We start from the raw sequence: 21,140 nt of genomic DNA on the forward strand, positions 1-21,140 counted from the left end.
AGAATCAGTAAACATTAAATCAATACATTTTGCTTTCACTTGGTAAAGCCATCAGTGTTTCAGTCACTTTAGTTCTGTGAAGTATTTGCATCAGCGTTAGCTATTGCGTATATTTTATTATATGATTTGATTAGCCGTGAAATTATACCAGTCAGTTTAGTTTTGTATTACATTTCTTTAAGTACTGTAACGGAGCATTTCTATCAGAATGTCATTTGTAAACTTAGGCCTACAAATAACACATGTATAAGAACTTGAAATAACGTTAAGGAAGAGCTAAATTAATTTGTATATTTTCTTGGTTTAGAATACGAAATATGTTTACAAAATAATTTAAGTAGCCAGGTAAGTTTACGGACATGTAGCTTTCAAATCCGAGATTAGGTTCCCCGAGGTAGACACAGCAGACAGCTTTGCTCTAAAACCTCCTCAATAGTCATTAAAAGTTTACAATACTATAATGTTTCCTTTTATAACATTATCTACGTAATGACTGATTCACAAGCTCTGATAATATCAATAAATATCATGTTTAAATATCAAAAAGTTTGAATTTCATGTTCTTTTTTCTTCTATTTCTTTTTTATCACATAATATCTCAAAAACTAAAACATTGATGTCAACCAATTTCACTGAGGTGACGTAGTTTCAAACAGAGTATTCGTTTTTATAAGTATTATTAATAACTAACAGTAATTTAAAAAATCATAATTCCAGTGTAAACGATATTATCATTACCCCGTGAAATTAGCTTTCTTATAGACCAGGGGTGGCTAAAAAGCGGCTCGCGAGCTACATGCGGGTCTTTGACATATAATGTATGGCTCGCGGAACTATGTTGACTGAGACCCTTTTTGTATCACAATTAATATATAAGGTGAGTAAAAATTTCAAGCTTTATAATTATTTACTGTGTATAAACTGAGAATCTACTGGATTAAAACGTAAGTTTAATGTTCATGGTTCAGTAAATATGTTTAATAATTTAAATCCTAATTTTAAGTCTAGATTTGAGTCAGAGATTAAAGAAATTTCGGATCAGCAAGAATTACAGAGGAATTGTGTTGGAGAATCAGTAATCATACAAGCAAGGATTACAGGGGAAATGTACTGGGGAATCAGTAATCATACAAGCAAGGATTACAAAGAAAATGTAGTGGGGAATCAGTAATCATACAAGCAAGGATTACAGAGGAATTGTGCTGGAGAAACAGTAGTCATACAAGCAAGGATTACAGAGGTATTGTGTTGGAGAAACAGTAGTCATACAAGCAAGGATTACAGAGGTATAGTGTTGGAGAATCAGTAATCATACAAGCAAGGGTTACAGAGGAATTGTGCTGGAGAAACAGTAGTCATACAAGCAAGGATTACAGAGGAATTGTGCTGGAGAAACAGTAGTCATACAAGCAAGAATTACAGAGGTATTGTGTTGGAGAATCAGTAATCATACAAGCAAGGATTACAGAGGTATTGTGTTGGAGAAACAGTAGTCATACAAGCAAGGATTACAGAGGAATTGTGCTGGAGAAACAGTAGTCATACAAGCAAGGATTACAGAGGTATTGTGTTGGAGAAACAGTAGTCATACAAGCAAGGATTACAGAGGAATTGTGCTGAAGAAACAGTAGTCATACAAGCAAGGATTACAGAGGTATTGTGCTGGAGAAACAGTAGTCATACAAGCAAGGATTACAGAGGAATTGTGCTGGAGAATCAGTAATCATACAAGCAAGGATTACAAAGAAAATGTAGTGGGGAATCAGTAATCATACAAGCAAGGATTACAGAGGTATTGTGTTGGAGAATCAGTAATCACACAAGCAAGGATTACAGAGGTATTGTGTTGGAGAAACAGTAGTCATACAAGCAAGGATTACAGAGGAATTGTGCTGGAGAAACAGTAGTTATACAAGCAAGGATTACAGAGGTATTGTGCTGGAGAAACAGTAGTCATACAAGCAAGGATTACAGAGGAATTGTGCTGGAGAATCAGTAATCATACAAGCAAGGATTACAAAGAAAATGTAGTGGGGAATCAGTAATCATACAAGCAAGGATTACAGAGGTATTGTGTTGGAGAATCAGTAATCATACAAGCAAGGATTACAGAGGTATTGTGCTGGAGAAACAGTAGTCATACAAGCAAGGATTACAGAGGAATTGTGCTGGAGAAACAGTAGTCATACAAGCAAGGATTACAGAGGTATTGTGCTGGAGAAACAGTAGTCATACAAGCAAGGATTACAGAGGAATTGTGCTGGAGAAACAGTAGTCATACAAGCAAGGATTACAGAGGTATTGTGTTGGAGAATCAGTAATCATACAAGCAAGGATTACAGAGGTATTGTGTTGGAGAAACAGTAGTCATACAAGCAAGGATTACAGAGGAATTGTGCTGGAGAATCAGTAATCATACAAGCAAGGATTACAAAGAAAATGTAGTGGGGAATCAGTAATCATACAAGCAAGGATTACAGAGGAATTGTGCTGGAGAAACAGTAGTCATACAAGCAAGGATTACAGAGGAATTGTGCTGGAGAATCAGTAATCATACAAGCAAGGATTACAGAGGTATTGTGTTGGAGAATCAGTAATCATACAAGCAAGGATTACAGAGGTATTATGTTGGAGAAACAGTAGTCATACAAGCAAGGATTACAGAGGAATTGTGCTGGAGAATCAGTAATCATACAAGCAAGGATTACAAAGAAAATGTAGTGGGGAATCAGTAATCATACAAGCAAGGATTACAGAGGTATTGTGTTGGAGAATCAGTAATCACACAAGCAAGGATTACAGAGGTATTGTGTTGGAGAAACAGTAGTCATACAAGCAAGGATTACAGAGGAATTGTGCTGGAGAAACAGTAGTTATACAAGCAAGGATTACAGAGGTATTGTGCTGGAGAAACAGTAGTCATACAAGCAAGGATTACAGAGGAATTGTGCTGGAGAATCAGTAATCATACAAGCAAGGATTACAAAGAAAATGTAGTGGGGAATCAGTAATCATACAAGCAAGGATTACAGAGGTATTGTGTTGGAGAATCAGTAATCATACAAGCAAGGATTACAGAGGTATTGTGCTGGAGAAACAGTAGTCATACAAGCAAGGATTACAGAGGAATTGTGCTGGAGAAACAGTAGTCATACAAGCAAGGATTACAGAGGTATTGTGCTGGAGAAACAGTAGTCATACAAGCAAGGATTACAGAGGAATTGTGCTGGAGAAACAGTAGTCATACAAGCAAGGATTACAGAGGTATTGTGTTGGAGAATCAGTAATCATACAAGCAAGGATTACAAAGGAAATGTACTGGAGAATCAGTAATCATACAAGCAAGGATTACAGAGGAATTGTGCTGGAGAATCAGTAATCATACAAGCAAGGATTACAGAGGAATTGTGTTGGAAAAACAATAATCATACAAGCAAGGATTACAGAGGAATTGTGTTGGAGAATCAGTAATCATACAAGCAAGGATTACAGAAAAATTGTGCTGGAAAAACAATAATCATACAAGCAAGGATTACAGACAATATTAGTTTTAGTGGACGTGGCTTGCGATCGCGTGATTGTGGCATGTGTGGCTGTGTCGTGGGCAGTGAATTAGCGGAGTGTTAGTGTGATACTGGACGCTCTAGAGTTTGGTTGCATTGCTCGTGTTGGAGGTTATTGTTTCTTTTCACTTTAATTTTTTAGAAGTGTCTGTGAAAAATTGTAAAGGAAGACGGCGTCATCAAATTGTAAGAAGTGAAAGTATGAAGATAAAATCAGAAAATTTAAGCCAAAATGGGAAGATTTTGCATTCACCGTTAAAGGAGGTAAACCTTTGTGTCTTATCTGCAATGTGTTACTCAGTCATTACAAAGCCACTAATTTGAAACGCCACTATGAACAAATCACAAATTTTTTCGTCTGATTATTCATCTAAATCAGAATTACGAAAAAACAAGTTAATTGTGTTTACATCATCACTTAATAGTAATCAGACACTGTTGAGAACGTTCAGTAAGGAAGTTGATACGATGACTGAAGCTAGGTTTGTTATATCATGGAATATTGCTCGTGCTAAACGCCCATATTCTGATGATAATTTGTTAAGAAGAATACAGCTGAAACTGTTGCAGTGTTAGATCCAAATAACACAAAACGTCAGCGACTAATAGCTTCACGCCACACTACAGAAGGACGTATCTCCCAGATCAGTGCTGATGTTGCAGGCAAAATGCTTTAAAGAATTCCCTTGCATTCAGCTTAGCCCTTGACGAATCTACAGACACACAAGACAACCCACAACTGGTGGTATTTGTTTGTTATGTTTCCTCTGATGTCACTGTGAAAGAAAATATGTTGGACTTACTGGCACTAAAAACAACAACTCGTGGTGTTGGCATTAAATATGCGCTTGAAAGAGCCTTAACAAATCTTTATCCACTGGATAAACTCGTCAGTGTTGCAACAGATGTAGCACCTGCAATGGTGGGGAAAAATGCAGGATTAATTGCACTTATGAAAAGTGATCCCAGCTTTCCAGAGATTCTCCCTGTTCATTGTATTATTCGTGGTGAACGTCTGGTAGCCAGATACTTCAAGTATGAAGATGTTATGAAATTTGTTTTTGAAATTGTCAATTACAAACGCTTAAATGGGAAGACCCACTGACAGTTCAAAAATTTTGTTGGAGAACTGAAGCTTGAAGGTAAACCCAGTGATGTCTTTTTCTACTGCATTGTGAAGTGGCTGTAAACCAACAATCTCTTAAATAGGTTTATGGATCTCTTGGAGCCTATTATTACTTTTCTTGAAGAATAGATTCTACCCTAAACTGGAAAATGATGAATGGATGCAAGATCTAACGTTTCTTACTGATATAATGAATCATCTACAGACTCTCAACTTGGCACTCTTGGGGAAAGATGAGATTATTTCTGATCTTACTCAGACAATTTTCAGCTTTCAGAATAAAACAAGACTTTTTGAAAGAGACATATTGTCAATAAATTTCAGTTACTTTCCGAATCTCAAAATGAAAGTAAACACATTCCTTGATATTGATATAAAAGACTACAAATTGGAAGAATACAAAGATAAATTACAAGCCTGCTTAATAATATCCTACATAGGTGTGAGAACTTGCAGAAGTTGAAGCCCTGTTTTGCCTTTCTTGTTAATTCATTCTGAGTTGATGTGATCAATGATGGTTGTCCAACTCTCGAACCTCTAATTACAGAATCATCTGCTGTGGAAATGGAACTGATAGAACACAGGAGGACCTGGGTTTAAAGATGATCCGTTATTCCCGTTCTGCAATTGAGTTCTGGAAGCACGTTCCAGAAATAAAATAACCTGAACTGAAGAAAACCAGTGTGCGACTCATTTACAGTTCAACATACGGCTGTGAATCACTGTACTCTGTAATGAAGCTTGTGAAGTTGAAACATCGTGCAATCCCTTACAAATCAATATCTGACGGAGCTAATTCGTACAGCTTTGACAACATATCAGCCGGAATTTCAACGACTCACAACAAAGATGGAAACTCACACGACCTCTAGTAGCAGTAAATAACCTGATAATTCTATTAATATCTGTATGTGTCACAAAAACATTATGACTAAAAATTTGTCACGTGGTATCTGATTAAAATATCTCTGCAGACTTACACCGCTAAAATCAGGGGTTCGATTCCTCTCGTTGGGCTTAACAGATAGCTTCATGTAGCTCTGTTATAAGAAAAACCGAGATATTTTGACCAGATATTTACTGAGACAAATAAATATCATTAAATATATCTGTTTTTACCCCTTTTATGTTTGGCAGTCTCATTTAATGTTAATGAAATGCAAATTTGCATATTTTTTAGATGTATTAAATACGCTCAATATAGTTAAAACAATAATCAGCCAGGATTATGAAAGTATTTGGTATGTATATATATATATATGTGTGTGTGTGTGTGTGTGTGTGTGTGTGTGTGTGTGTACTTTGATTATTGATACTAATACAAATTAACAGTTTAAAAACTACATAGATAAATAAATATTATTACGTATATGTATTTATTAATATTTATATAAAATTTATATAACACAATGTGCATTAACAATATAAACGTGTGTGTAATATTTGTTCATGATCTGATGTTTATAGTATGTGGGTCTTACGTTGAGCGAGTTTGGCCACCCCTTTAATAGACACTTGGTGTTCCTTTAAAAAACTAAAGTACAGGACGAAACAGGGATTATCAGCCGATAATAGACGAATAATAAATATTGCAGTTGGAACCTCATTGTATTTAGAATTTGGTTATAAACACAACCTTCCTACGTGTATTAAAACATTGCATAAAAATTAGTAAAGAAAACTTTAAAAAAAAACACAAACTAAATATAGGAATGGCTAATACTAGGGGTGACAATTAGATCATCACTACATAATAGTAGAATCAAGAATTAACATAGAGCAAAATATATAACAGTTCAATCACACCTGCGTTTAATTTATTATATTTGTCTGCTGACGTTCGATTGCACTGTGTAAATGCTATATCTATCACTTAAAACCGCGATTTGATAGTTGATGCTCTTGGTTTGCAATATATGGAGTAATATGTTTGAATCCTGGCATTATACCTGCTTGTCCTTTCAGGTGTAGGAGTGTTATAGTGTGACAACCAATCTTCCTCTTCGTTGATAAAAATGTAGCCCAAGTGTTGGCGGTGGGTGATATTGACAAGTATCTCTTACCTCTAGTATATCGCTGCTGTGGACAAAGTCCTCGAGCAGCTTCGCACTTAATTCAACAAACTTAAAATCTCGAATGGAGTTGTAAAGGTTTGTTGTTTATATCACTAGGAAAGACATGTTTTCGTTTGTTAAAACCTACTGAGACTCGAGATCTGTAAAAGTGGTGATATGAAAAGTTACGTACGCTTCGAGTAAGTATCAGAAAGTACTACTGCCGGAGGTAAACAAACGCCTTCCCCTCCACGGAACATTACTTATCAACAAATCCCTCCGCCTCGCCGATTTGCATTAACAAAACAAAAAGTAAACACATAAAAATAATTCCAGTAAAATGCCAAAAACAGAACCCTCAGAATCTGTAAGTTATTTCAATATTTTAACACAAGTAGTTTCTTTCTCTCTTTTATAATCCTATCGGTAAACAGGACTAACAACCCTCGGGGTTCTTGTACCCTTATGTTCTGTGACATCACTGAGATGTCCGTTCTTCACGGTGAATTAGAACTCGAAGTTTTCTGCTATTGGCGGGAGTTCAGTGAGGTACAACGCAACGCTCCTAGCGTGTAAACCGGTTTTCGTGTGCACGTCTAGCGGCAAAGTGTGAAGTAGCCCAATTGACACTCAAGTACTCGGGCGTACTAAGTAGTGGTGGAGGCGGTAAAACAAGCTACAATTCACCAAAGATCCTGAATAAAACTCAGGTTAAAGAAAAATAAGAACCACTCCGGGTTTGTTGTTGTGTTTTTATTCCCATTAATTTTCAGTGAAAGCAAAATTTGGGCAAATGGCTGGAGAAGTAAATGTTCTGCCCCAGGTTCAACAAAAGGAGACCCAAAGCACCACACATTCAGCTGCTGTGACAGCCACTGTTAAGACCGAGTCAACAGGTGTAGGAGAAGGGCTTAAGCTAAACCCAGGATATTTCAGAACTGTTCCAGGGATATTGAAGCTTGTCCAAGTGGTAAGTGGTGTCATCAGCTGGTGTTTCAGTCCTTCTTCTTTATTGAAATTCGTATATTTCCAGCACTTTTTCTCACTAGTGCTGATATGAGAAAAAAATATATATATATAATAATTCACCAAAAATTGATTATTTAGTTATTCAGATTTAATGTATAAATACACCTGAGCACATGGTATTTCACTACTTGTTCATTTTGAATAGAAACCCCCCAAGTGGATCAGCGGTAGAGAAGAGTAAAGAAAAATTAGTTAACGTGTATTATCGCTGTGTTATACAACAGATATAAACGATTTTATATTATTAACTTTGAATTCAATCACTCTCCTACTGAGTAGGGCTCGGCGTGGCCAGGTGGTTAAGGCCCTAATTAGAGGGTCAGGAATTGGAATCGTTGTCCCAACAAACATGCTCGCCCTTTCAGCCGTGTGGGCGTTATAAAGTAATGGTCAATCCCACTATTCGTTGGTGAAAGAGTATCCCAAAAGTTGGCGATGGGTGGTGATGACTAACTGCCTTTCCTCTAGTCTTACACTGATAAATTAGGGACGGCTAGCAAGTTTGGAGACGTATGAAGCTAAAAACCGTATTTCAATATCCCTGGTAGTAAGTAGCCAGTCCATTGACTAGTTTTGCGCTCGACAACAAAGAAAGAAAGAGAAGCCTTTTTAGGTACACTGACTAAATAAAACTTAAGTTTTGAAATTTTTTTACAGTTTAAGTTTCTGACGTTTGTACATAAACTAACTCTTAGCTACTCTTCTTAAACTTAAATAAAAGTATTTTCCAAATTAGTCATTGTTTTATTATATAACTGAGTTTGTCCTAGTTTTCAGTTATTCACCAACTAAAATAGAACTTTCATTTGTACCACAGAAACCCTGCCGAGATTGATTGTATTCTTGGAGCTTTACATAATTTATCATACGTTTCAATAGCACAACGTCTTGTCACTAGGGTAAAGTAATATATGTTGAGACTCTAACCAAGATTTAAAAGAGAGCAGGCAATAAGAGTACAGCACGTTGTATTTTATCAGGCCTATGTTAACTCATTTAAAGAAAAGTCCTATGGAAATAATGAAGGAAAAAGCTTGGTCAAACCCTAGATGTTCTATTTCCCTAAATGGGTGTTAATCTATAACATGGATGTTATTCGTTATCACAGGCGTTCTTCTTCCTACTTGCTCTGACGTCATAGGTGATGGGGCGTGGCCGTTATTACCTTGTTTACAACAATTATCTTTCAAGTCAAGCAATTATTTCCTAATGTGTATATTTTATTTTTCATGCTTCGATAGAAAACTCGCGAGAAATTAAAAGTTTGGAACTGAAAAGTGTATATCTTGCAACGTACAACATTGTATTAGCTGTGTCTTTATATGATGTACAGAATGAAACATAGTTTTATGTGAAACTTCTCATGCGGCTGTTGACAATGTTAATCGTTTTATAACATCTATAAAATTGGTGCATCTGTACTTAATACTGTGGTTTGGGGGTTAGGGTATTCGCAATATGTGGGTCGTGGATTCGAATCCTCATCCCTCCAGACGTGCTCTTCCTTTCAGCAGTGAAGGCATTATTCTGTGCCGGTAAATCCCACTTATCCCACTTGATAAAAGAGTAACCCAAGAGATGGTGGTGGGTGATAATGAAATATGCCTTTCACTGCTGAATTAGGGACAGGTAGTCCTCGTGTAGCTTTGCGCGAAATTCAAAACAAACTAAACGTAATTTATCATTGTTTCGGAGATATGTTATTGCACAAACACAGTATGACTATACTTAGCACTATGTATCGTTGGTTTTATATGTATAAATATAGTACATCTATACTAAGTACTATTTATCATTGTTTTTGGTGTGCATAATCATAGTACATCTGTACTTAATACTATGTATGTATCGATAAATGAGATTACCATGTTAATTACAATCTTTCATTTTGTTCCTTGTAATATATATATATATATATTTACTTTTAACAAAGTTTCCTCTTATCTTGGTTATTCCGTATCGTTTACTTTTTGGTAAGGCTTATTCTTACAGGGAGTTTGTTGTTTTTGTACTGTAACGTTTCTTGATAAAATATCTTGCTTTGAGAACGTTTCGTGTCTCTACAAATATTTTGTAAACGTTACTTGAAAAGTTTTCACATTATAAAATCATTTCGTGTTTCTACAACTGTTCTGTAAATGTTACTTAATAGTATCTCTTGTTATAAGAGTTTTGTATCTGTATAACCATTCTACGCTTTGAGTTAACATTTCTTGACATAAAAAATAATGTTACATATTTGTACAAATACCTTGTAACGTTTTTTAATAAGATGTTTTTGTTGTTGCAGTAAGTTTCATGTTTGTACTTTCACTCTGTAGTGTCGTTACCTGTGTTTAGGGTTACAAAAAATTAATTTTATACCAGAAATTTTAACGTCACTAAAACACAAAACAGAAAATAAAGAACATAATCAGATATCTATTAATTATTTGATATTATACAGACGACAAGGGCTTATCTCCCGTATTGTTCACTTGATAGAAACACAATAGACATGTAATATTCGAATAACAATGGATATTCAACATTATCGGGTTATTTTAGTGATAACAGTACACAATAAAAATATCAAATACTTGTTACCACATGACTTCACACAATCAACGGTAGCAACTTCCTGATGACAATATACCAGTAAACAAACAAAATACTAAATTAACAACTTTATTCTATAGTATACAGACTGAACAGTATCAGATAATGTACTATTAACGCAGTAATCGACTGGGAACATTACATTTCCAGTGTCAGATCTGGAAAGGCACTTGGTCATCCACGAGCGGAGAGGCGCGCTTTTTATTATTATTGCACATAACCACGACGTAAGATTCATTAGTTATGTGGAATTAAGCACAAAGCTACACAATGGGGCATCTGTGCTCTGTCCACCACTTGTATCGAAACTCGGTTTCTAGCGATGCGAGTACGTAGACAATCCGCTGTGCTAGCGGGGGGCATGGCTTAAGAATGGTAGCTGATACACTGTCAAATTAAAATAGAACTTGAATCCTTTCACCGCTATATGCATACAGATTTATGGAACATGTTATACATTTTTTTTTAGCATCGAAAAGCGTTGTATATTCTATTAAATAATGACGCGCAATAAACTCAGTAATTTTGTAATTAAAAGATCATAAGTATTGCATATTACTTTCCAAATGTTGTAAATAAATACAGGAATAATTCGTCACGTAGTATTGTTTATACGTGTGTGTGCGATCGCGCGCTTAACGCAAAATTACACAATCAGCTATCTGCGTCATGTCCGCCACAAATATCGAACTCCAAATTTAACTGTTATATTACCGCTAAACTATTGGGGACTGTATGTATCTAAAAATAAATCTTGCGTTTGAGGAGTTATTCACAGCAATGTCAGTGAAAAAATCGATTTTCTTGACATAAGTATTGAATCAGTAGATATGATAATAAAATTTAAATTTTTGTTTCAGTTTTTACTACTCAGAATGGAGAAAACTTTTTTTATATTTTTGACTTACGTAATACGGTAAGAATATGGGAGAAAAACTGTAAGCTAACATTGTAAATGTCTTATAGCTGGTTTATTTTGACTTGGTAAAGCCGAATCTACCTGCAATTTTTCTGTCGTGTAAATTACTGTTTTACTTATTTGATATTAGCGTGACAGAAAGCAGTGAAACAGAGGTCAGGTTGCTCATGTAGTGCACCTAGATTTAGGATGAACTTGTGTACATCTGTTTGTTTCACGTAAGGCAGTCTAGTTCACGTGCATGTACACATCCAAAGAAGCTAAACGAGTTTCTTGGACTCTTCGAACTTCATTTGCGCAAAAGTCAAACACGGACGTTACGTTCTCTTGTTTTTGTTTTGAGCCTTAGGGTAGCTTGCATGGTATGCGTGTTCACGAGGCCCACTGGCCGGGTCCAATCTGTGAAGTTTATACACCTTCCACTTCGGCTGCAAGGTTATACCTTAACAGCGCCGTGCCCCGGATGTTTCGTATACAAACTACCTGTGGCTCCGTCATTACAACAAATTGCACAATAAAATAATGGTAGTTTCCCGCGTATCGGAGAACAACACCCTCTAACGCATTATACACGTTTTACTGCAATAATGCTTAACGAGTTTTTCTGATAAATTCTTTCTCTATTTTCTATCAAGTTATTTCAAAACCAAGTACAAGTGTACAAGTTTAAAAAGTTTGAGTTGTAAGGAACATTCCTTTTCTAAACAAAATATTCCATAATCTTGCAATATTTTATTATTTTCCTTCAGAACACAAATTACAAAATAGACAACTTAATAAGGCAAAATTTAGCGAAAAAATTATTTTCTTTGGTACCATAACCGTTAGTAAATTTATTTAGTGTTTTTAGTCAGTTTGTGAAATCAAACGTTTTAAAAAATTCTGTAATATTTTATGTGAATGACACGAAACACAATTCATTTTTATATTTACAACCACTTTTGGCATCGTGTCACGTTTCTGTGTTTGTGCTCACTCGTGAATTGAGTCTTTTCCAGTTATTGGTTGGTTTATTGTTTATGTTTGTTTAAGAACAAATTATTTTAAAAAGTCAGGACTCCTAACATGTTGGTAATAAAAGTAAATAACGAATCTTCAGACTATTGACAAACCATTAGTGGCGTTGTTTGTTTTTTGTCGCCACTTCTAAAGTATTTAAAACGTTTCTTCCCATGTACAAGAGAGTCAGTCACAGAAACCTAATTATAATTTCGTACTCAAAAAAAACTAAATGAAATTTGAGAATTATCTTTAGTAACAAACAATATGTAACGGTTGAACTATTGTCTTTCCTTATATTACGATTAACGCATATGTTATTTCTCGTGAATTATATTAAAGCTCGGAGTTTCTTACTGTTCTTTTAATATTTTGCAACAACTTATTTCAGTTGAAAATGCCAAACCACGTACAGACAGATACGCTGATGTGGTCATTTTAATGTCGATTTAAATCTTTATACTTACTAGCCCACCTCTACCATGTCTAATGCATCTTTATAATATTCCCACACTCAACCAGCCCACTGTACGCTGCATCTTTATAACATTCTCCCACACAACCAGCATACTGTCCACTGGATCTTTATAGTATCCCCACCCTCACTGTTCACTGAATCTTTATAATATTCCACATTCAACCAGCCCAATATTTACTGCATTTTTATAATATTCCCATACTCAACCAGCCTACTGTCCGCTGCATCTTTATAACAATTTCCCCACACAGACAGCCCACTGTCCACTGCACTTTATAATATCCCTAAGTTAAATCAGCCTACTGTCCACTGCATCTTTATGACATTCCTTAGTTCAACCAGCCCACTGTTTACGACATCTTTACAATATTCCCACTCTCAACTAGCCTACTGTACTCTGCATCTTTATTACATTCTCTTACACTCAACTAGTTTACTGTCCGCTGCATCTTTATTGCATTCTCCCACACTCAACTAGCTTACTGTCCGCTGCATCTTTATAACAATCTTCCACACACAATAAATCTCTATGTATCCCCTCAATGGTAAACAAAACAGAACCAGAATTTTCAATCGTAAAATATTGTAAAAGTAGTGTTCTAAAGTTAAGTAATGGAAAAGTATAATGATGAAAACTGGGATTCTATACACACCAAGCTTTCGATAGACAAAGTGTAAAAACCACTGATGTAAGGACTTTCTTGTCCAAGTATATTCGTCAGCTTAACCTGCTACGTGATTATTAGCCGAATCAAGCGATTTGACCACTTCCATCTCGCTTTTTTATTAAGCAGTAATGTTTTGCCTCATACTTGTAATATTCTCACTAAGCCAGCCCACTGTCCAGTGCAGATTTATAATATTCTATCACACAGCCAGTTCACTGTGTATGAAGGAAATAGGTTTCTTTCTCCCTTTACATTGCAGATGTACACGAGTTCCTTTGCTGCTGTAGGTTTACTATACCTCGTTTTTCCCAAACTAATGTTCATTAAGAGGATTACTATTTCCCCGTCCCTCCTATCTACTACTGTCTTGTTGGACTCTTTCCATGTCAATTGTAATTCACCCAAGACTGTTACATGACGTGGTTAAGAGTATTTGATACTGGTTATAATATTGTTTGTTTGCTTGAGGTGTTTGAGGTCATTCTAACGGTAAATAAAAAAATGATAATTTTTGGCACGATGAAGTATAAATTATTTATTATGAGGTACAGCCGATTAGATTCTGTAATACAGTTTCCATCGTCAGGACTAGTGTCTAGGTTGTTAGCTTAGCCTATATTCATTTACAACTTAATGGGTAGGTTGATTTTTTTTTAAATGAAATAAACTTACCCATTAATGGTTAAAGCTGAATATACGTTGTAGACACTTAACCCTGATGTTACCGAAACTAGTCGACTGTATCTTAATATTAAAGGTATTACCTTTCATTGTGCCTAAAAGAGAACTTACGTTTTAATCAACTTACATAAATCTGCGCACAGCAGTCCCTAATTTTAAACTCATAGACACGGTGAAAGACAACTCGTTAACAACACTCTCCGTCTACTCTTATACTATTCTTGTTTAACCAAATGGTAGAATTTGAACGCAGTTTTGAGAGACACCTATTGTCCAAACGTTGACAGCGCGTTTCATGCAGCAAAGGATTGAAAATCATAAACTCTCGAGTTCACCACCTGAACACACTAACTACTAGGCCACATCTGGGCCTACAATAACGTATACTCGTATGTCGGTAAACTATTTTTGTACTATATAAAAGTAATTAAGTAACATTAATTTTAGAAATAAACTTTAGAAAATTAATCATTTTGATAACCATCTTGTTCAGTACAAAACTCATTCATGTAAAAGTTATATGTATGTTGTGTTTTTCCGATAAAATTTACAAATTGAATGTTTATACATGATGCACGTTTTTCCGTTTAAGGAATAAACTGATTATAAACTTATTTTATTTAAAAGAGCGCTTTTAAAGTAACATTTGAGAAAAACAAACATTTCTCTGGTCCTACAAGATTGTACTTGAACACGCATTTACGTGGATATATGAAAACTTAAACCCACCCTTAATATTTCTGGAAGCTTTCGATTCCTCTTTCAAGCTCTTATGAAATATCTATCTTTCCTACTTCTTGGGGCCTCGTATGGTCTGGTGGTTAGGGCGTTCGACTCGCAATCTGAGGGTATTGAGTTTGAACCCCTGTCCCACCAAAAGTGCACGCCTTTTCAGCCGTGAGAGTATTATAAGTTATGGTTAATCCCATTATTTACTGTTTAAAAGTAGCCCACGAGTTGGCGGTGTTGTTGTTGACTAGCTGATTTCTCTGTAATCTATCGCTGCTAAATTAGGGACAGCTATCGTCGGTAATCTTTATGTAACTTTATGCGAAATTCAAAACCAATAAAAGTCTAGTGACAACAGCACCTCATTTCATAAGCCAATCAACATATGAAAAAATAAACAAAAGTATCTTAACAGGAGTCTAACTTGTCTTTTCTTGTTGTCAACAGATACTAGTACAAAGAACAACTGAATAATTCTTATCTGTTCGTTCTGCTAGCACAAAGTATTGCATGGTGTGTAATTTCTTAACTACCTCATCTTAAAACCATTTCAAATACCATCCTCTTACTTCCTACTAGGCCGTTAAACCCCAATGGTTCCCATGACGCCCTGATTATTTAAGTTTTCCACAGAGGGCTCTGAACTCTTGTGAACTCTTCACTTTAAAAAAGTGATTTGTGGGATTCTAAAAAGGCGTTGGTTATGTTCTGCTGTGACGACCACTTTATGGAGAGAGTTTAAAACTGTATATAAGGTAACGACTGATGTTAACTTGATTCGTTCACATGATCCATTTCTATAAAAATAAAGGGGGAGAACTCGTTGATTATATATGCATGTACTCTTACTTTTTATTAACCCTAAAATTAGCGATAACTTTCATTACTGCTCAAGTTTCACATATTTCACAATATTGACTATTTTTTATTCTTTAGTTTGTTACAAGCTCACTAGTAACCAACGTACTCCTAAGTGGCACAATGAAATGCCTGTTGATTTATAACGCTAAAAACCAGGTTTTGATATCCGTGGAGAAAACAGTACGGATAATCTATTATAATCTTGTCCTCTGTTACAGTCAAACACAAGCTGCAGTCTAAAATTTGAGATGACGGCGAATAGCCTTAATAGTATTACTATGAATATACATAGATAAAAATATAGATTTAATGCTTTTGTTTATCGTTATTTATATATATATAATGTTTCTAACATTTTTCGTAAAACTTGTGGTAACGCTGTCAATACACAATCCTGTTGTTGGAGTTTTCTGCTATTCTGTCAATACACAATCCTGTTGTTGGATTTTTCTGCAATTCTGTCAATACACAATCCTGTTGGATTTTTCTGCTATTCTGTCAATACACAATCCTGTTGGATTTTTCTGCTATTCTGTCAATACAAAATCCTGTTGTTGGATTTTTCTGCAATTCTGTCAATACACAATCCTGTTGTTTGATTTTTCTGCTATTGTGTCAATACACAATCCTGTTGTTTGATTTTTCTGCTATTGTGTCAATACACAATCCTGTTGTTTGATTTTTCTGCTATTGTGTCAATACACAATCCTGTTGTTGGATTTTTCTGCTATTGTGTCAATACACAATCCTGTTGTTGGATTTTTCTGCTATTCTGTCAATACACAAACCTGTTGTTGGAGTTTTCTGCTATTCTGTCAATACACAATCCTGTTGTTGGATTATTTTGCTATTATGTCGATACAGAATCCTGTTGTTGGATTTTTCTGCTATTCTGTCAATACAAAATCCTGTTGAATTTTTCTGCTATTGTGTCAATACACAATCCTGTTGTTGGATTTTTCTGCAATTCTGTCAATACACTATCCTGTTGTTGGATTTTTCTGCAACTCTGTCAATACATAATCTTGTTGTTAGATTTTTCTGCTATTCTGTCAATACACAATCTTGTTGTTAGATTTTTCTGCTATTCTGTCAATACACAATCTTGTTGTTGGATTTTTCTGCTATTCTTTTTGTCACATGAATGTTAACCTGAAAAACTTTACCTCGTACAAGAGAGTTTATTATTTTAGGCTTAAGCTGTATTACAGTGTTTTTCCTATAGCAAAGCCACAGTGGGCTATCTGCTGAGTCCATCGAGGGGAATCGAACCGCTGATTTTAGGGTTGTAAATCCATAGACTTACAGCTGTTCCAGCGGGGGACCTGTGTTACACAGTAAACGATAAAAAAAAATATGGATAACGATATCTTCATGAGTGTTTAAAAAAAAGGCTAAACTGAAACATTAAATCTTTGTTTTTATCTGTGTGTATTCACGGCAAAGCAACTAAGGAAGGAAAGTTGTTGACATTAGTAGCATAGAGGGACTTAAGTGATGTCATTTTAATATTCTAGACATTATTTTACGGTTTCGACGTCTAGTATTTATAATCAACGCTTTGACATATAGCAAATATTTTATAGGTTTATTTAGAATTAAGCGCAAAGCTACACAATGGACTGGCCTGGCATGGCCAAGCGCGTAAGGCGTGCGACTCGTAATCCGAGGGTCGCGGGTTCGCGCCCGAGTCGCGCTAAACATGCTTGCCCTCCCAGCCGTGGAGGCGTATAATGTGACGGTCAATCCCACTATTCGTTGGTAAAAGAGTAGCCCAAGAGTTGGCGGTGGGTGGTGATGACTAGCTGCCTTCCCTCTAGTCTTACACTGCTAAATTAGGGACGGCTAGCACAGATAGCCCTCGAGTAGCTTTGTGCAAAATTCCAAAATAAACAAACAAACACAATGGACTATCTATGCTCTGCCCACCAGGGATATCGAAACCCGGTTTTTACCAGTGAGAGTCCACAAACATACCGCTCTGCCATCACTTACAGTTACGTGTATTCCTTACTCTTCAAACACTTTTTAGAGAAGTTTCGTGATTTCTTTGACAACATATTTCTTTCTCTAAGTCACTTTGCTGATTCTAATCGCTCCACAACAGAAATTTGCTGTAATCACCAATTCAAATCTTGAATCAATGTATAGAAAACCTGTAGTATTATTTCGGAATATTTTGTTGCTACTAAAGGCTAAACAAGCAAAGAAAGTAACGGGAAAAATGTAAAAGAAATCCATTATAATAAGTAGTTTATCTGGAGCCTAATACATAAAGAAAAACTGCACCACACAAGGACAGGAGAAAATAAATTATTAGCGTGTTTGCATATAATTAGGGACTTTATATGCTTCAGTAACAGAGCAGGTCATGTTGGTTGTCTTGGAAACGTTACTACAGTGACCAGCTCGTCGTTGTCACGTTCCAAGTACGAAACAGTGAGTGACACGCACGTCTTGGCAACAGATTTATATCAGTGATAATATCATGATTATGGGATCTGAATTCTAGGTACAGGTAGCCGTGCCCTTCACAACCACTACCCAGTATTTTAATTCTCTATGTATAAGAAATGAATCTTGAAAAGAACTTCTTTGTTTCGGCGTAACAATATACACGGAAATAGCCAAGTGTCTTTCAACAAAGAACATTACTGTTTTATGTTTGTTTGTTGTTGTTTTTAGACGACTTGATTAAACACTAGAAAAGTCTGTTAAAAACTGTCTTCTATGTTGGCAGCAGAACACAGAAAACAATGCAAGTTAGGGAATGAAGAGAGCCAATCAGAAGAGTATACATTGCTTTTACGTACCAGTTGTGTATTCTTACGTGACAGTTGATAGAAAGCCAAGTTTGACAGGAAAAATAGTGAAAACTATGTGCGTAGCGTAGCAAGTGGTCTCTATTATAGTTCACAAACAGCCAAAGTGTTGGTGTTGTTGTTGTTTTTGGAATTTCGCACAAAGCTACTCGAGGGCTATCTGTGCTAGCCGTCCCTAATTTAGCAGTGTAAGACTAAAGGGAAGGCAGCTAGTCATCACCACCCACCGCCAACTCTTGGGCTACTCTTTTACCAACGAATAGCGGGATTGACTGTAACATTATAACGCCTCCACGGCTGGGAGAGCGAGCATGTTTGGCACGACTCGGGCGCGAACCCGCGACCCTCAGATTACGAAGCGCACGCCTTAACGCGCTAGGCCATGCCAGGCCCGCCAAAGTGAACGAGTGGATTTAAACAAGTAGCGCTACGAAACTGAAATTAAATACCGGTATATCTATAAATGTCAACACAGCTGGTTTGTTTTTCAAGAAAATATTAAAACCCGCTGGAACTGTGTTCGTGATAGCATACGTTCATAGAGTCATTCTCATGGCAACTCATGCTTAATAAAACGAATTCTACTTTGTATAGTATCACAACGACGTGGACTTACTAAGAATGAAATGACCTTATTCGTTTTAATCATTGATATCTAAGCTCTCTGTAACAGGTTCCTGCATATTAAAAGTCATTATATTAACAGCTACATTAAATATTAAGTATAGCGTGTTTGCTTTACCATTACAGGTGTGTCCATTTGTTTTTACGTCGCTATAAGATAATGTTAATGAGTTTTTTTCTGTTTAGCTATAATTGCCTTATAGTGATATATCTATATTTTATTACTTACCAGAGGTAGTGTATGGTTGCATCGTAGAAATTCTTTTTAGATATGTCACAAAATTGTAAAAATAATGATATATATGCTTATTGTGATTCTAGAGATAAAATACCAATTTTTACTAAAGTTGATATTTCATAGCTTCTACAATTAGTTTAGATGACTAACTAAATAATACTCCAGTGACTCAGCAGTACGTCTGCGGACTTATAACACTATAAAACGGGCTTCGATACCTGTAGTGGACACAGCACAGATGGCTCATTGCGTAGCGTTGTACTTAACTGCAAACAAAATTAAATAATGAATTACATTTATTTTCCTTAGAGACCAATCTCTATAAAGAGGATGTAGTATATTCTAGAATACATTCTTCATAATAAATTCTTTACATAAAATGTACATCTAATTAAATATCACTTCTTACACATTCTTATTTATTACTTATTTGGATTCTTGTTTAATTTTAACATTCTTCAATATACCCACACATTTCTTTATTTTCCCTTTCATCATCCTTCAAATCCATCCATTTCCCTATTGATTTATTTCATTTCTAATCCACTGATATTCTTTTTTTATTTTCTCTCGGCTCCACACACTCACAAATATGTTCCTTTTTACATCCTTTTTCTAACACCTGACATATTTTGGATCTTCTTAGCCAGGTAGTTAGGACGCTCGATTCGCAATCTGCGGGTCGCGAGTTGGAATCACCAATCTACCAAATCTGCTCATTCTTTCAACCGTGGGGGTGTTATAATTTACAGTCAATCTCACTATCCGTTGATAAAAGAGAAGCCCAAAACTGGTGGTATCTGTTGATGACCAGTTGCTTTTCCTCTAGTGTTACACTGCTAAATTAAGGACGGCTTGCGCAGACAGTCCTAGTGCAGCCTTACACGAAATTCAAAATAAACCAAACAATCTTCATGACTTCTCCATTTTTTCTGTTCTTTACGAATATTTTCGCTTTTTAATCTAATCGACAATCTAATATATTTTCTTTTATGTTCTTTCTCTTAAACATTAAGTCTTTTCTTTATCTCAAAGTAGACTGTTCTACTGCGCTTCAGGCTGAGCATGGCCAGGTGGGTTAAGGCGTTCGACTCGTAATCCGAGAGTCGCGGGTTTCAATCCCCGTGGCACCAAACATGCTCGCCCTTTTAGCCGTGTGGGCGTCATAATGTGATGGTCAATCCCACTGTTCGATGGTAAAAGAGTAGCCCAAGAGTTGGCGGTGGGTAGTGATGACTAGCTGCCTTCCCTCTACTTTTACACCGCTAAATTAGGGACGGCTAGCGCAGATAGCCAAGTGTAGCTTTATTCGAAATTCAAAAAATCAAAACAAAAACATCTCATTTCCTACTAGTTGAAATATCTGTTCGATAGATGAAATATAAAATTTTTGTAACAAATAATAGAAAATGTGTTTATATTTTTGATTAACATAATAATCATTAAAATTGCAATAAAAATACATAAAGGCACCAATAATGTAAAAAAGAGACAAACTGTTTTCAAGAATTATATTAATATGAAATTAGATGGAGGTCTAACCCTCACGTGAAAATCTTTCTCAAGTCGTTCTGTATCATTTTATCAGGTTTGGTACTGCTTGATAAAAAAAAATGTGGAAACGTGTAAGAAACAGATATATATACATATGCATATACACAGTACGTTCCTTTATATATATTAAAGCATTCAAAATAAATATATTGCCACTTGTTGAATATCCCTTTCATAAAATCTTCAAATTTCTTATG

At 35.7% G+C, this 21,140-nt stretch overlaps 1 protein-coding gene across 1 annotated transcript in view; it reads left to right on the plus strand.

Moving 5' to 3' along the window:
* Nucleotides 1-7,267: 7,267 nt before the first annotated feature.
* The window catches only part of LOC143240040 (CKLF-like MARVEL transmembrane domain-containing protein 4), a 39,629-nt gene continuing 25,756 nt past the window's right edge, over nucleotides 7,268-21,140 (plus strand). The window contains exon 1 of the mRNA XM_076481820.1: nucleotides 7,268-7,713. Coding sequence (XP_076337935.1) covers nucleotides 7,537-7,713 — 177 coding nt within the window. The 5' untranslated portion in view covers nucleotides 7,268-7,536. The remainder of the gene's footprint in view (nucleotides 7,714-21,140) is intronic.

Source organism: Tachypleus tridentatus, chromosome 13 (assembly GCF_004210375.1).
Source record: "Tachypleus tridentatus isolate NWPU-2018 chromosome 13, ASM421037v1, whole genome shotgun sequence".
In the NCBI taxonomy this organism is placed as follows: domain Eukaryota; kingdom Metazoa; phylum Arthropoda; class Merostomata; order Xiphosura; family Limulidae; genus Tachypleus; species Tachypleus tridentatus.